General features: G+C 41.3%; 2 protein-coding genes and 1 long non-coding RNA gene across 13 annotated transcripts in view; 1 reads left to right on the top strand and 2 right to left on the bottom strand.

Annotated features, from left to right (window-relative positions):
- The window catches only part of RBL1 (RB transcriptional corepressor like 1), a 54,417-nt gene extending 51,206 nt beyond the window's left edge, over positions 1–3,211 (bottom strand). For 2 of the 3 annotated variants that reach the window (XM_019750224.3, XM_074317465.2), the window contains exon 1: positions 2,903–3,211. In XM_019750224.3, the coding sequence (XP_019605783.3) occupies positions 2,903–3,058 (156 nt within the window). In that variant the 5' untranslated portion in view covers positions 3,059–3,211. The remainder of the gene's footprint in view (positions 1–2,902) is intronic. The other variant, XM_074317466.2, reaches the window with a different exon arrangement.
- LOC141568117 (uncharacterized) lies at positions 2,732–8,624 on the top strand. Of its 3 annotated transcripts, XR_016018190.1 has the most exons (4): positions 3,430–3,984; positions 6,024–6,161; positions 6,339–6,411; positions 7,381–8,624. It is a non-coding gene; the product is annotated as an uncharacterized LOC141568117 (long non-coding RNA). The 3 variants fall into 3 exon arrangements; XR_016018189.1 differs by lacking the exons at positions 3,430–3,984; positions 7,381–8,624 and adding an exon at positions 2,732–2,798 and having other exon boundaries at positions 6,339–7,374; XR_016018188.1 differs by lacking the exon at positions 7,381–8,624 and having other exon boundaries at positions 6,339–7,374.
- Positions 8,625–11,462: 2,838 nt separating this feature from the next.
- The window catches only part of MROH8 (maestro heat like repeat family member 8), a 46,198-nt gene continuing 40,081 nt past the window's right edge, over positions 11,463–17,579 (bottom strand). For 5 of the 7 annotated variants that reach the window (XM_088789137.1, XM_088789141.1, XM_088789138.1 and 2 more), the window contains 3 exons: positions 16,881–16,980; positions 16,565–16,630; positions 11,463–14,021 (listed from right to left, as the gene is read on the bottom strand). In XM_088789137.1, the coding sequence (XP_088645263.1) occupies positions 13,873–14,021; positions 16,565–16,630; positions 16,881–16,980 (315 nt within the window). In that variant the 3' untranslated portion in view covers positions 11,463–13,872. The remainder of the gene's footprint in view (positions 14,022–16,564; positions 16,631–16,880; positions 16,981–17,579) is intronic. The other 2 variants (XM_088789139.1, XM_088789140.1) reach the window with 2 other exon arrangements.

Genomic DNA, 17,579 nt, shown 5'->3' with positions numbered 1-17,579 from the left:
GGTGCAGCCCACCATTCCATGTGGGAATTGGACCGGCAACCTTGTTGTTGAAAGCTTATGCTCTAACCAACTGAGCCATGCGGCCGCCCCTCTGGAAGCTCAGCTGCAGCTCGTTGTCTTCAATCTAGTTGTGGAGGCTGCAGCTCACTGGCCCATGTGGGAATCGAACCGGCAACCCTGCTATTCAGAGCTCGTGCTCTAACCAACTGAGCCATCCGGCTGCCCCCCTTTCTACCATTTTAGTTTTATGTTTCTTTTTTAACCAGTTTGGCAGAGAAAGGTAAGAACAGAGTGGAATGATGACAAGGGAATCACACATAAAATATTAATACCTATCTTGCACAACATAAAAGAGACTCATTTTTATGACGTAAATATTTGGGGATTTACCCCAATCTTTAAAATGTTATAGTAAGTATAGATGTCTATCTTAGCAGATATCTCAATTTACCATGCTACAAAAAAGGTGACATTTGGGAATTGAACACTTAATCCTCTGACATAGACTGGAGATATCGCCAAGCTAGAATCACTTCATGACTTCACTGCTGAACTATACATGAAATTTAAGAGTTAGACACAAATCTCACAGAGTAACATATAACTGTTCCTATTACTGTTCCGCAGATCCTCTTTAAGACTAGACTCTAGAAGGATAAAAAGATTGATAGACTTCTTGCAATAATCCGAAAGGGGTGGACAGAAATGGGTGGCTGCCAATAAAGCTAAACTAAAACCCAGTGTTCCTACGTTAAAGTAGTGAGAAGTCTTATTTGCTCAAGGCATTAAATGAGGCAGGTAGTCTTAAGGCTGTATATTTTTAGAAGCCTTGAGTAATGAATTATTTGGAAACAGTATCCAAGAATTATAGAGCCTTTGGATACACGCTACTAGATGAAAATAACATTAAGATAAAGAATATTTAAGTACTGGAATTATTTTTTCCCTATATTATTTATTCTAATTCCTTGATGCTAGATCTTAGAAATACAATTTCTGACCTCAGGGAACTCCAAGTCTAGAGCTAAGAAGAACAGATATTATTATCTATTATTGATCAGATATATGCTATAAGAAATGAAAATAACGTGTTGTGGGAAAATACAGTGTAGTGAGTATAATTTTGACTAGAGGTCAGGGGAGGATTCACAGAGGGAAACTTAAAATTGGTAAGTGGTAAACCACCAAAATGTAAGGAGAGCAGGGAAAGAGCAAGGGGAAAATGTATGCAGGAGATTGTCAGGTAAACTAGAGAGGCGTAGGGACTGCAGGGAAGGGTTCTTAGGAAGCGGCAGATATATGAAGATGCCTACTGCAAGAGTCTTCACCATAAAACAAACAAAAATGAAAAATGAGAAAATAAAACACTGTGGATAGAATTAACACTCATGAAATCATAATTCACACATGTGGGCTTTCTAAATCGAAAATTTAAGAGGTCCTGATCAACTTTGCCTAACTGGAGATCTAGCTGTTCAATCTTCCCTGGAGTTGTCGGTGAGGGAAAAGGTTCCCGGTAGAGGGAATGGCATGGAGAAAGCACACAAGTGGGAACAAGCTTGGCATATTCAAGAATCTGAAAGAGGTGCCTAGTTTAATGGCCTGACTACAGTTGTCACTCAGTAAAAGCTTATTCACTAAGAGACTAAGTGAGGACCTGGAATGTCAGAGCTGCTTTCTCGGGCTTTTAAAAAATCAGTTGTTTTCACTGAGACAATAATTCATAACCTTCCTTACTTTCTTATTCTTTCCCCAGCTTTCCAGTCACATTACGCACGGATGCAGATCACTGTCTTTTACCCAGTCTGTCCAGACCTACTCTGGAGACATTGGGTACTTTTCCCTTATATATAGACACGTACACTCAACTCCAAATTTCCAACTCTCTGCCTTTAAATCCAGCAATTAATTATTTCACTGGGTGGTGAGTCAGTGGAGCACTCTACGTTTCAGGCCAGCCCCCTGGGATCATGAAAGCCTTTGAATATAAAGTCACTGGATTAATTGCTGAAATACACTCAATCACAATTCTATCTCTACACTGGGCTTATGCTTGCCTTAATATTATTACCTGGAAAACAGGTGTAACACTCCTCTGCCATGTTCACAGGGCTGTCGTGAGGACTAAATACCAAGAATGACTAGGAAAAATCTAATAATGATTGTCCACATTTACTTATTTTCTATCATGGCCAGATATTGTGCGAAAGCATCAGGATAATCTAAGTATCCCCATCTGAGAGAGGAGGAACCTGGAGCTGAGAGGTAGCCCTGTATGAATGAACATTGGCTTCAAAGTGAGTAACCCACACTTCCGCCATCGGGAGGCGTAAGAGTGGAGATGTTAATGGCTGGGACTCAGTAGTCTGGCTCCACCACTAACCACCTGACCTTGGGCAAGTAACTTAACCTCTTTGGGGCTCAGCTTCTCAGTGGGAGAATGGGGATCACAGAACGTGTTCAAGAGGTTGTAGCCAGCACTAAGTGAGGTGACATATTTAAAGCGCTGGGCAGCGATGTCTTGGCATACAATTCATTTTAGCTTTTATCATTATAGTATTTGGTTTTGTAGTAGATTTAAAGGCAGTAACATGACGTTTGTGGCGCTTGGCAGGACGGGGGGAAGTCTGGTGTGGAGTCTATGGGACCCCCTGAGTGGCGTGTGACCTCGGGCAAACCCCTCCTTTTCCGGACTTCAGTTTCCCGCCTCAAAAAAAAAAAAAAAAAGGATAGCATGATCTACACTCGCCCTCCAGCTTCGCACGCTGCAGCGCCCGGCTGGGCGGCGACCCTTCTCGGTGAGGAAACTCCCACCGCCCCATAGGGTAGGGTAGGGTAGGGGCGGGGCGGAGGTGGGGCCTGGCGAGGGTCGAGCCCCGCCGTCCCACCTGCCGCCGCTCACCTCTAGGCTGTAGTTGCCCCGGATGGCGGTGAAGTCGTCCAGGGCTTCGGCCGCGCTTCCCTCGTCCAGGTTCAGCTCCTGGCACAGGGCCTGCAGCGCCTCCCCGGCCGCGGCGACCACCGTCGCTCCCTCCGCGTGGGGATTGTTCTGGAACATCCCCTCAGGCCCGGCGGGCGGCGCGATCACAGCCCCCGGCTCCTTTCTCCCTCTTGGGCGCCCTACCCACAACTCCCCGCGCCAAAGCGCGCGAAAATCGGCCGTGTTAGAGCGATGGCTCTACGATAGTCTGCATCCGCGTTCTAGTCGAAAAAGTCCGTCTCTCCTCCGGGGCTCTCAGCGGTCCCTGTCAGAAAATGTGATTAGAAGACGGACCTCGGGTGCTGAAAAAAACCTGGTCTTGGCCCTCGGCAGGCAGCTGTGGGCACAGCTGGCGGGACAAATTGGGAGCGGAGGGATCAGCAGTCCGCGCGCAGAGTCTGTTGGGAGTTGTAGTCCATATGCTACCTCGAAGCCCGCGGCTCCGCTCTTGTCTCCGCGGCTCTTGGGTGTGGGGTAGGGCTGGGGCTGTCTATTACTAGGTGGCCTTGTTCATCTTAGGAAGAAGGCTCCTCTGTCCCGCCAACGCACGGGCCTGGTTTGTTACTGCTCCGCGGCGTCAAACATAGTCTGAGACTTACCCCTTGTGTTAGAGATGGAGCAGGGAACCGAAAAAAGTGGTCCCTTGACAGGGGGAGAGTAGGGAGTGGGAATGGGGAGGGGGGCTCGTTGGCGTCTCCTCAGTGACTCCAGCGCCCAGTGAGTGGTCTGTTGAATGACTGAAGGGTTGGTGAGGCAAGGATGGTCGGAGACTCCTCGCCATGTCTTGATCGCTAAATGAGGCTTGATCTGAACTAAGAGAAATGCAGTAAGGGGGCCCTTTCTCAGCTCCCTGGGCCCTGGGAACCGTCCCGGTAAAGACAGTCATTCCAGTCTTAGGAATGGCCTGAGCATAAGCCTGAGGGCGTGGAACTGGTCTTGAAGCTTACTCTTTCTGCTCCAGCAAAACCCCCTCTTCATGAAGAGCCGGAGTGATCTTTTTAAAGGTAAATCAGAGCATGTCAGTCCTTCACTCAAAATTCTTCAATAGGTTTGTCTTGCCTTTAAAATATCCAAGCTCCTTTCTATGGCCACAAGGCCCCATGTGATTTGGCCTCATTCATGTTCTCCACTCCCTTCCCAGGTATGTAATAAGGTCCAGCCTCACTGCTTTGTTTTGGAACCTTGAAAATGCCAAGCTACCAAGCTAAGTTCTTACGTTAAGGCCTTTGTCACACACTGATCAAACGGCCGCACTCTACACCAGATCTTTGCTTGTCTGGCTTCTTCTCATCATTCAAGTTCAACTATTAATTGTGGCCTTCTCAGGCCATCTCTGAGCACTGTACCTAAAATAGCTGACCCTATCCCCAACCCCATTTGTCTTCATAGTACCTTATCACTATCTGAAATTATCTTGTTTATTCACTGGCTCTTCCTACTCAAATGTGAGTTGCATGAGAGCAGGGCCTTCCTTTCATATTCACTATATTCCAAAGTTTAGACTAACGCCTGACTGCTCATTGGTACTCAATACTTAGCATGTTGTATTTGAAAATTACAAAGAGCCCATTGTTGCTTGGATGAGGGAAGAGGTCCCCAGAGATGGAAATGGAAGACAGGGCAAGGTAGGTTGCAAAGCCCCTCATATGCTCCACTAAAATCCTGGACATTATCAGTGAAGGTTTTAAGGAAAGGTGATGAATGATGGGTGTTTTGGACAGGTTCCTCTGGCTGCAGTGTGACACATGGATTGGGTGGGGTAGAGACTAGAGGTATGGAGATGGCAGAGGACTGGTCCTGTATACGAAGGAGCCAACCTGGAGACAGGTCTCTGGCCTAGAACTGAAGGGGGGCACCGCTGAAGAGGAAGGAGCCCCTGTAACACGTTTCCATCTGGGCCAAGAGGGTAAAATGTGATGCTGTGAACTATAATGAGAGTGCAAGCAGAGGGATCAGCCCAATTCTAGAACTGCTGTGCTTATGATGCGTGCAGGAAGTTTAAGGAGAGGCTATTGGACTCTGGAAGGTGCCCCTTTGGGACTAGGGAACCAGCTGCAAGCTGGGTCGCCAAATGAGTAAAAACTCAAACTCCCCCCAAAAAACTCAAACTCAAACTGAACCACCCATGTGGCACGTCCAACTTTGCTCCCTTCTAGAAGCTACTGCAGTTGACTTTAGGACCATCTCATATTCTCTTGTCACATAGTGTCTGTAACAGAGACTCTCCTCCTATGAGTTTTTGCTTACAGGATTGGTTATGGGCAGTTGTAGGGAGGTCTATCTCCAGTGCCCAGGGGTCTGTAACGGATTATCAATCCTCCTAACTTCCTTTCCTATCAGCAAAGAGATGTCAGGATTAGTGCAGGTGAGATGGATGCAAGTCCTCCTCCAGTGGCTCATTTGGTTCCTAATAAACCTACTGTACTTATTTAATTAAGAGAGCGTTCCAGGAGTGGGGACACAGCCTAGACAGGAAGATTTTGGGCATATTCAGGCAGTACATGAAGCAAAGGGAGCAGGTTCGTATGAGGGAGTGTGATGGCATGAGAAGAGACTTAAGGGTGGAATCTTTAGGAACACCAGCATTTCAGGGATGGGCAGAATTTGGGGAGAGAATGAAAAAAAAAAAACTGGCCAGAGAGGTATAAAAACAAGAGCAGTATTTCAGAGGTCAGGAAATAAGTCCAACACTGCAGAGAATTCAAATAGGATGAGGAATTCAAAGACCTCATATATTATCATTCATATATTTTTAGTGACCTTTGCCAGAGCAGTTTTCTTTAGCCCACTGGGGCTGGAAGCCGTATTACTATCACCAAGAGGCTAAGGGGAGGAAGGTCAGAAAACTTCTCTTTAAGAAGTTTGGTGGAGGAGAGGCAAAGGGAAGGGTATTTTCTAGGATGGGGAAACACAAAAAAATGAGTCTTCTGCATGCAATCCTGGCTTTCACAGCGGGTCCTGGACAAGATCACAAGAGCTAAGAAGCCTCAGGTTTTTTTGCCTTTGCCATAACTAATCAATCTCTTTTTTTTTTTAAATCCAGATTTGAACTGCAGAGGGTGATTCTGGCCTTGAAGAGAAACCAATACAAAAGGAAATAGCTGTCAGGGATTATAAACCAACAAAACCAGGGACTCATTGCCCCATTTTTCATCTCTCTAAAGAGATGGTTTGGATTTCAGTGAGTTGCTGTATATGTATTATAGCCCATTTCTTCTCTGCTATTAGATTTGATCCTCCTGATTCTTTTCCCACTTCACACATACTAACTCCTAAAAACCATTTCTTCATTCCACAAATGTTTACTGAGTGCCTCCTGTGTGCAAGACACTGATTCTTCCTTTGCTGTTACTTTCAGATCATCCAGATACAAACTGAGGGGCATGGCTGGCTTGAAAATGATCCAAGAACAAAAGAAACACCTCTCAAAGGTCATCCACCAAACAAACAAAAACTGAGAAACATTAAACATTATTCTTTTTTCTTCTCTTCGGGGCTAAATCTGGACTCTCAACTTGGACTTTGAATAAGTCATATCCTGTCTACGTAAAGTCTTGCATTTTCATTTCCCATCTCTTGATTCACCTGAACTGTTACCCTTTACATCCAATCACTTGCTTCTGTGGTTTTTCCTTTTGCCATGTCGTCATTCTCAGACTGTCCTGAATTGAATTATTAGAAAGTATAGGCCTTGGAAATGAAGCCAAGATAAAAGGAAAATCCTCCTGAGTTCCCTTATTTCCTTTAAAGTAGAATTAACCAGTACTGGCTTCCCCTCCCCTCCAACCCCCTTTTGGATGGTACCTGAACAATGTCATTAGTTTTCAATAAACAGTACTGCTACACTCACCAAAAAAAACCCCAGCCCATGCTGTCCTCTTTGTTATCGCTGACACCCCATTCCTTCATCCTCTACACTAAATCTTGTGGATTCCTCCTCTACCAGGTTTCTAGCTGTCTCAACATTTTATATTTTCTCTTCCAACCCATTTTATAGTTAGTTACTAGTCTAGTTTTTCTCAAGCAGCATTTCTAGCATGTCACTTTCTCAAAACTCTTGAGGGGTTCATTATTACCAGTTCAATCAAATTTAGGCAGCTTAGCATTGAGGACACATCTGTCAGAGCCAGCCTCACTTGCATGCTTTCTTATTTTCCTTTGGCCCTACCTTTTTTATCAGGGTTCACGTTGGGTTTTCTTTTTTCTTCTTAATATCCAGTGGCATGCCCATTTAGCACTAAGCTGAGCTTTTTTGACTAGAAAATGAAGTACGGGTAGTGAAATAGATTTTACTCTGCCTTCATGTCTGGTCTAGATACATCATGAAGGTTGTTTCTATTTTGATCTCATTGTGTGATCCCTTCTATGATTAACCTCCCTATTGTGGTTTACTATTTCAGAGTTCCCCAGAGCCTGTATCCAGAACCTGATTAAGACCTTCTGAGACTCCAAGACTAAAAAGATTATACTGTACACTCTCCAAAATGTAATGCAAAATATAAACAATTCTCAACAAAGTAAGTGTAAGAAAGTTCTCAAAATGTTCTCAACATGGCTATTTCATTTTGACATTCGTTCAAAAAGGTTTTTGCCCCCCAGCTTTGCTATGCCCCTTAAGTAGGTACTCGATCAGCACATGCCCCTCAGGAAAAAATCCTAACCATCTAACTGTCAAAAAGAAGCAGTTGATAGTGGTGGGGGAGGAGCAAGTCCTGACATCATTCTTACTGTCCTTGATGCTCAAAGGAAAAACTAAAGTGGGGGCCCCATGAAAAGGTTGATCCCTATGGGGAAAGTAGTGCCAGCCCTCCTCCTAAAGACGTGATTTTTATACCTCATTTCGACTTTGGATAAAGAACTGAAAACCCCAATTTAAACTTAAAAATTTTAATTCTAGGGCCTTTATCCACCAACATCTATACCGAAGGCACTCAACTGGGTCATACTTCAGAATAGCATTTTCTTTTAGGTTTTCCTCCAACATACTGTCCTGGCACAGACTTCATTCTCCCTAGAACCAACATTTAGGATCATTTTTGTTTCCTGAATCCATATGTTAACTTGGGTTAATCCTACTCCTCTGCAATCCCAGAGAAGCTGGAAAACAACATTATTTAGTGAAAACCCATCCTAGATATTAGCCCTTTAAGCAGAGGTCATGGTGGAAAAGTCAAGCCATATGAGAGGTATGTATATAACAAACACCCAAAGATAGCAAACCATCTTGCTGAGATTATCCCTGTTGCCTTTTCCCTCATTTAAATGTCCTTATTCAATTTAGAGAAAATGATGTTTTCCTTTCCTTCTTTGAAACAGCTCAGGCGGTTACCTATGGGGCTACTGAAGAAAGTACAGAGGTTGGAATCAAGAGACGTAAAAGTCTTACCACTGCTATGTACTGATTTCGTGCTTTCTGGCAACTCTGAGCCTGTTTATTTTAGCTATAAAATGGTGATAATGATATCTAAATTATACAATTAATGCAAGGTACATTCCAACCAACTCCAATCTACTTTATTTCCACACCTTGAAGTGTGTCACCTCAATCAATGTAATTGATTCTTGAATGAATTTAAATTGAGTAGCTGAGATTAGGAATGGGTCCACTTAGAGCAAACAGACTAAAGATTATATATATAATATATAAAATATATAAAGACTATATATATATATATATATATATATATATATATATATATATCAAATATCTCTGGGAAGGATACATTAAAAAACCAGGAATTGCAGTTGCCTACAAAGGGGAGAAGAGAAATTCAGGAGTGGTGAGGTAAGCTTAGGAAAATTACTTTTTACTGTGTATCTTTTTGCATCCTTTGAACCATGTACTTTATGCTAAAAATTAATACATAAAATGTGCTATAAAATAAAGGAAATACGTCATCACATTTATATGCTATGATACTTAAAATACTTTTTTTACTACCTGTTATTTGTAAGCTCAATTAAAAACTGCACCTAAGAATGTCTAAGCATTTTATCATTTAAGAAACTTTTTCTCTGTATATTTAGTTTGAAAAAATAAGACACGGGTGAACAATCATGAATTAAATTGCATATACAATTGCAACGTTATTACTAAGGTCCTAAAGTTTGAAATGCAACAGACAAATACCCAGGCCTTTAGACCATTTCAGATGTTAACTTAGTTTGCAACTAAAGTAACAGACCAAAATCTAATTTCCTCAATATATAAAAAGCTCCTATGAATCAACATGTAAAGGACTAACAAACCTCTGAAATGGGGAAAGGATTTGAATACAGTCTTAGGAAAAGAAATATAGATGGCATTTAGACATAAAAAGATGCTCAACCTTTCTAATAAAAAAATGAAAATTTCACCTATTTTACAATTTAAACCACTGAAAACCATTTTTTTAACCAACGCAACTGGCAAAAATCCAAAAGTTTGAAAATGCTTCAGTGACTCCCCATTTCTGAGAGTTAAGCCAAACTCTTTGTTATGGCCTGCAAGTCACTGAGGATCTGGATCTGGTCCCTTATATATCTTCATTTCTCTCCGCCTTCATTTGCTCCTCTCCTTCCTCACCCCAGCCTGCCTGGTCATACTGACCTTGTGGTTCCTTGATAACTAGGCAACTCTATGCCTTAGGGCTTTTTTAAAAAAATATTTTATTTGGGGAAGGGGAACAGGACTTTATTGGGGAACAGTGTGTACTTCAAGGACTTTCTTTTTTCCAAGTCAAGTTGTTGTCTTTTCGATCTTAGTTGTGGAAGGCGCAGCTCAGCTCCAGGTCCAGTTGCCATTGCTAGTTGCAGGGGGCGCAGCCCACCATCCCTTGCGGGAGTCAAACTGGCAACCTTGTGGTTGAGAGGACACCGTCCAACCAACTGAGCCATCTGGGAGCTCAGCGACAGCTCAGTTCAAGGTGCTGTGTTCAATCTTAGTTGCAGGGGGCAGAGCCCACCATCCCTTGTGGGAGTCTAGGAGTTGAACTGGCAACCTTGTGGTTGAGAGCCCACTGGCCCATGTGGGAATTAAACCGGCAGCCTTCAGAGTTAGGAGCATGGAGCTCCAACCGCCTGAGCCACTGGGCCGGCTCGCCTTAGGCCTTTTGAAATGGCTATTTCTTATACCCAAAATGTTCTCTCTCTAGATCTGCATAGCTAATTCCCTCACTTCCAGCAAGTATTTGCTCAAATATCACCTTCTTAAGGAAACCTACTGCTAACTATTCTATTGAAAATTGCACTGTCTTCTACCCTACAGTCACTACACTCCTGACTCCTCATACTGGGATCTTTTTTCCAGAGCATATTCTAGCTTCTAACACACTATTTTATGTTTACTTATATATTATACATTATATTATTTCTCTCCCTGTTGGACTATACACCCCACCAAAGTATGGATTTTGTTGTTTTATTCCTAGATGTTTCCTAATTACCTAGAAAACTGGCAGGCTAGGAGGTCAGGGATTTCCTTACAAGGAAATGTAGAATCCATCACTTTGTGTTCTCCATAACAGAAGGCAGCTGTGAATTATCCTTTCTAATCCTTTTCCTCTGCTGTGTTCTGAAAAGGGTTAGGAAGAGGTAGGGGAAGCAGCTGCTTTTTTCTTTTTCTTTTTCTTGGGGAGTGTTGGGGGACAGTGTGCTTCTCCAGGGCCCATCAGCTCCAAGTAGTTGTCCTTCAATCCAGTTGTGGAGGGCCCAGCTTAGCTCCAAGTCCAGTCGCTGTTTTCAATCTTTAGTTGCTGGGGGCACAGCCCACCATCCTATGCAGGAATTGAACCGGCAACCTTGTTGAGAGCCCGCGCTCTAACCAACTGAGCCATCTGGCCGTCCCAAGCAGTTGCTTTTATGATATGGTTCTGGGGATGACAGGAAAATCTCTATTCCCCACCATCACCTCGAACCCCATCTCCCAATACCTCCTCTCTCCGTCCTGCTCAGTAATGCCTAAAATTTCTCAATTAGAGGTTCATACCTTTGGCTTAAAAATTGTACTTTGTTAAAAAGCAAAAATCTCAAGAGTGTTTGAGATTTTGCTCCCCAGCATATATTGTCAATTTTGGCTCAAATAAACTCACAAAAATTCAAAACAAAACAAAAATCTCTGGAAGAGTTAACTTTATTAAGTCTAGTATTATTAATCACTTACACTAACAGTGAGTTCACCAGATCCTTTCCTGAGAGGGAGAGCTAGAAAAAGGAGCATGAAGCCTAGAATCTGGGAGAAGGAAGGCGGTCCCCCTGGAACTGGCAGAGAGATTTCACCTATTTTACAATTGTACCTAGTGTACTTTTACTTGCCAGGGCTGAGCCTGAGAGATTCTCCCCTTCCCCAATGACATCTTTTACTTACATGATAGTATAATCTTTCAATAAGAGAAAAAAAAAACATTTCTTATAAGATAGGTTTCTCAGTATAAGGAGGGAAAGCAATACTCAAATTTTAAAATGCGAAAAGCTAAAAAAAATAAAGACACAGCTGGGCCAGTAATAGATAATGAATAATACATTTTAATAGTATATAAGGAAAATAAAGCCAAAATAATACTCAATTATGTCGAACTTTTCTTTCAATGTATTATAACAAAATTAAATGTCCAGAAACTTTTGTGAATTTTTGAAATTCCATAAAAACATAAACCTGTCTCTGAAGAGAGCTTTCTATAAAAATAATGGAGCTATTTGGAATAAACAGACTTGTTAATATAATCACTATTAAGTACTTCTTCAGCCCTTCCCAAACTGCTGAGGTAGTTCAGTAAAGAGCAGTCCTCTGTCTCTTAATGGATGCTTCTCTCTGTGAATTTTAACATAAAACATAAATAAGATAAAATAAGCATTGTGCTTGCTACTCCCTGTTGGTGGTATTTCTCAAAAAATAAAAGTCTGCCTCGAGGGAAAGGGACTCTCGCATGAACAGGAGTAAAGAGAAAGGATTCATTCATTCAACATTTTATATGTCACTAGAGATTTCAACTGCATCCTAAACCTGGAGGCCTGTTTTCTTCCGTGAGACAGGGATAGTTCATGAAATCAAACCAAGGACTCAAAAACTATTCCTCAAGAAAAACCGCCACTTTTTGCTGTGACTCCACTCTCCACAGTGAAGGATGTACATTGTAATCCCATTAAAAAATAAAGTGAGGTACACTAACTTTTAGGTAAGAAGTGCTCAAACTTTGTATTCATTATTTGAGGTTCAATTAACATTTTATAACATTTGTTTGAATATAAGAGTTTGGGGCATGAGTTCAGCAACTGAGATTAATAGTAGAATAAATCTGCCTTTTCCACATCAGAGGGAAAAGACCAGACTGGAGGAGCAGAGGAGACCGGCCATGTGTGCTTTGGAGCCAGACAAGAGTTTGGCATTTACTGGTTGTGTGACCTCAGGCAAGTCCCTTTCAGGTTCTGTTCCTCATCTGCAAAATGGAGATAAAATACATGGAGCAGTTATGAGGATTGAAAGAGTTAATCATGTAATATCCCTAGAGTCTGGCTCATTGTAAGTGTTTGACAAGCATTAGTCATTTTTATTGGCTAACCCACAAAATGGACAGTGGAGTTGCACACAGTGGAGTAGAGCTGGACGCACTCTGGGAGACCATGGAGAAAGCAGTGAGGGATGCATGTGACTGAAATGTGCAAGCTTAGCATCCACTGGTCACTCTCAAGGTGTACTCTTGGTTCTGCCCAAGGGGGACGATGGAGTCCATCAGGCATCCGGGGCCTCCATTTTAGCTCAAACTCCTGATTTAGTGCCAAATACGAAGACCTCTCTTGGGCAGGGATCCTCTTGAAACCACATCTGGCATGCTGTCACATTCCTCAAAACATCCAACTTACCATGAATCATGGAGAAATTTGTTCCTAATAATGTCTCGGCAGAAAGGATGGGGAGATGGGGTGATAAGGATTTACAACAAAAACTTAATGCAGTTCCCACTGGATGTGTCTGTCTTTCATATGCCAGTTGCCTCATCTCCTTATCTCCTTTCTCCTTTCCCATGCCACCTTCAAGAGGCCTCTCCAATGCCCTGAATAGTTCAGCTCTGGCTCTCTGTTCCTCAACCAAACAAGAGCCTGGGAATTAGACCAACAATGACCATTTCTAATTAATCTAGCACGCCTCTTGGGGGGTTTTCCACCCTTTTACATGCAGCTCATCAAAGTATTCACCCAGTACAAATTAATCTCCTTTTCAGAAAATTTCTGCTTATAAGAAAATGCTCTCCATCAAAGCTTAAAGCAGACAATGGGGGTACTCAACAAATAACAGTTCCTATCCTAGAGCCATTGAAGGAGCAGTTGTAGGAGGGAAGAAGAGGAAACCTCCATATTTTGGGATAGACTTAGCACTACACCACTTCAGAAGTTTTTTCTTGCTGGAAGGTTTTTAAGGGAAAGGGAAAGAGAGAAAGGTGAAAGGCCATAAGAAATTTTATAAAAATACATCAATATCAAATTATAAGAACTCGTTGTTACTTTATTATTAAGACCATTCACAAGTAGACTGGGCCTTGAAAAAAGAGCCAACAACAGAAACACTGCAACATTATTAACATTTATTAATAGTTAAAATCTCTGTTGAAGCTGTCCCAGACATGTTGATCAAACTAGAACTTTATGGGTGTCTGACATGCCTCAAATACTCAGAAATAGATTTTCACTATTTCTGCCAATTTGAAACAAGAGCTGCTCTCCCCTACATATTCTAATTCCTTAAAGAGTTTGACAGCAAAAAAATAGGTTCTGAGATAACTGAATGGGTGGAGGTAGCTTCATGCTGGCATTGCTTTAAGTCTTAAAAAAAAGAAAAACAAAAAGAAAAAGAAGCACTAGTTGCTTCTCTGGTTTCTGAAAGGATTTGTTTTCACCTGATGTTACTTGCCTTGCATTTTCTAGGTAGGAAGATGACACAAGAGCTTCCTCCACCCGCAAACGGTCTGCCCGGGATCTGGGTCAGCCTCCACCTTCTGGACTTGGAACAGAGCCTGGGAGGCGACGATGCGCAGAGAGGGCTCAGGGTCATTCAGCAGATCTCTCAGATCTATGTAAGTGGCAAGAAAACCCAAGCTGGAGGTAAAGATCAATAGAAATTATCACTGGTCCCGACACCAAACAGCCACCATGCTTACAGCAGCCGAGATGAAGGACTTTTTCCAAGCCTCTGTCTGAAAGTTTGTACATTTGTAGATCAGTTCCAATTTTGACCTACAAAACTCATTTCTGAGTTGCCAAATGTTTTATTCCTTTATAGTAATCATACTGCCAAGTAGTCTACATAAAGTCAAAGTATCTGGACCTGCTAAGTTTTGTCTAATACTGTCAATTTCTAAGTTCCTGTGTTGGTCCAAGAGGTTACTCTTAAATCATTACTCCCTTTTTTCCTACAATATTTTTCATGGCTACATATGATTCTACAATATGGATATGCTATAATTCACTCAACTAATTTCCTTGTTTCTAATTTTAGATGTTTCCCCATTTTTGCTATTTTAAGTAACACTGAAATGAACATTCCTGTAATGGTTTCTGCTTATTTTCATATAGGTTAAATTCCTAGAAGTGGGATTTATAAGTCAAAATATATGTTTATTTAAAGGGTTTTGATACATATTGCCAAACTTTTCTATAAAACCATTGTGTCAATTTCTGCTCGTACCTGCACAGTGTATGATAATGTCAGTTTTCTCTTAACATATCATTGTTGAGTATTAATTAGTAATCTTTGCCATTTGGACAGGAAAACACATACTAATATATCACCACTGTTTTGCAAGCTTTTGATTACTAGTAATACTGAGTATTTTTCATACATTTATTGGCCAATTTGTCTCTTATGAATTGCTTGTTCGTATTGTTTCCCACTTTTCTTTTGAGAAAGTACCGATTTTTTTTAAAGGATATTAACCCTTTATCATGTTGCAAATATATCCCCCCGATACTATTGTTTATTTTTCAGTTTTGTGTTAAATTTTTTTTCCAAAGTTGGTTTTTAAAATTTTTACACAGACAAATCTATCACTTTTTCACTTTATGGATCTGTATTTGTATCATATTAGAAAAGGCTCTCTTCTTAATTTCTAATTCTCCAAGGTCTCCAAAATGTTCAGGACTGCTTCTTGTTTGGAGCTTTTCATTTCTTCAGTAGCATTTTAGCCTTTAAATTGATCGTGTTTATTTTCAAAATGGAATATTTTATTAGTTTTTAGTTTCTTCCAGTTCATGCATTAAGATCTGTCTACATGTTCTGCAGAGTACGAGGGAGCCGGCATCAATTTTGGAATCCAAAGGAATTGAAATTTACTGTCATGAAATTAATTTAAATTGATATTGTAAATTTTGTTATTTTTGTTTAAGTTTGCTTAAAGGTGTGGTAAATGACAGAAACTTGTTCAAAAAAGAGTGGTAGGGTGTTCTACCCTATTTCTAAAACAGATTATCCACTGTTAAGGAAGGGAGAGGGTGGAATTATTCCATCAGATTGAGCCACATGAGATTGCTGATGTTTGACTATTTTTGCCCTAAAAAATGGCAGTTTTATATAGTTCATCCAAATATATATGTATATAAATTTTATTTATTTATTTATTTTTATTATTATTATTTTTAAGGAGGCCACAGCTCACAGTGCCCCATGCAGAGACTGAATGGATAACCTTGGTGTTATTAGCACCACGCTGTAACCAACTGAGCTAACCGGCCGCCCCATATTGTTCATCCTAATCTATATGTATATAATTTATGTACATATTCTAGATCTTCTATACAGATAACTTTAGAAAAGGAACTTTGTTTCCCCAGTATTTTGGATAAAAAATAATTTCCTTTTAATTGAACAGAATCAACCATAGAATAGAATCTTATCACATAGAATAAAATAATCTACATGACTTTGCCTATTTTTTTGCCTCTGATAGCTGTGGGGAAGTAGGAAATCTTAGAGAAAAGCAGCATGATCTTTCTGAAGTAAGCTTTTGCTTCCGGCTATTTTATATATTTTTATTTTAAAACTAGTGTATTACTCAGTATTTTAATTTGGTTCTCAAAGTACATGCATGGCACTTTTTAATTGTAAGACAACTTCTTAAGTGGGGACAAATAATTCTTTGAGTGCTAAATCCTCAAAGAAAATTTTCACTCACTGACAATTCAAAAAACCATTTGCATGATTGGTTGCCTATGTGACTATAAAACATCTTTATTACCAAGTCCTACCACCTTACAGGACAACCGTTTATAGAAAATAGTAGTGCAGTCATCTCTGGTACTTGTGAGGTGTCATCATAATTTATTGAGATAGCCTTTCTAGGTAATATCTTATTTCCTGACAAAGTTCAGGAATGGTCCCTGAGACAATTCATCAAAGGTGGTTCCCAGACAAATAGGGTGATGTTCTTTCCTAAAGAGGGAATTGGACTAGGATGAGACCATCATTCAGCTGAAGTCTCCACGGGCTTCCATTTACCACAAAAGTCAGGCTTTCTGTTTTCCAGAGTCTCACCTCTGCCACAGAGCCTGCCCGCAGTCACTGCCTCAGATACCTTCCAAAATGTGGGGCACCCCAAACCCAACTGTGTTACCACTTACCATCCTCTATCCAGTCAGTCCCCTTCATCCTGACCTCATTGTGATCCATGTACTTCGAAAAGAGCCCTAAATGCAGAATAAAGTCAGTGAGTCTGTGATCTGGCTTTGGCTCTGAGCAGCTGGCAAAACTGGCCTTGTGATAATTAGATTCTAAAAATCGGATTTACCAAGTGCCTGACAGTTACCTATGGATACCCTAGCCCCTTTCTCCAAGGAGATATTTTCAAGGTCATCGTCATAAAGAATGGGGATACTGAACAACACAATTTGGGAAAGGATAGAAGTGTCTGTGGAAATGAAAGGATTTTCTTTGTACCTACAAACAAGACTGCTGCTCTTCTGATAGGAAGTTTTGCATTCTTGGAGAACATCAAGGTTTGGGCTAGGATGTTAACTTTCCCCTTGCATTTTTTTCCCTAAGTGGGGAAAAAAAGTCAGACTATAAAGGAGTGAAGTAGCAGCACTATCTTTATCAGCCTCACTGTAGTTTCCAGACTCAGGGACTCTGTCAGACATACGTATACAGTACAGTGCTTGAAATAATTACAGCTGCTCAATGAATATTATGCCACAATAATCCCCTAGACAAAGTTAAATTCTCTGACTACACCTTGCTCACACCCACTCATGCTGCATACTGTACCTGCAATGCCACTGACTCTGTCTTCACTTCTCTGCGTCTAAGTGTTCCCTGTTCTGTAAGCTCCACCTTGAGCTCTGCCTCCCTACGAGCTCTTCCCTGACAGCTCTTGTCTTCCTGACCTAATCCTGCTCTGGGCATTTTGCAGGTACTCCTCTCTTGGCATGTATCACTTTCCACCTTGAGTTTCTATTTACGGTTCCACAGAGGTTTTATCTCTCTTACTAGCTTGCAAGTTCCCTTTAGGAAGTGTTCATAGTTGTCACGTTATTGAGTTCTCTGTGGCCTAATGCACATTGGATGTGTTATGCTCATTGGATGAATGAATCCACCTCTCAGTGGATATCTTACAGGGATAGGCACCTCGGGTTTACG

Source organism: Rhinolophus sinicus, chromosome 13, assembly GCF_057876585.1.
Source record: "Rhinolophus sinicus isolate RSI-liver-muscle chromosome 13, RSI-T2T, whole genome shotgun sequence".
NCBI classification, from domain to species: domain Eukaryota; kingdom Metazoa; phylum Chordata; class Mammalia; order Chiroptera; family Rhinolophidae; genus Rhinolophus; species Rhinolophus sinicus.
The sequence above is the reverse complement of the archived record's forward strand: the minus strand, read 5'-3'. Positions and strand labels throughout refer to the sequence as shown.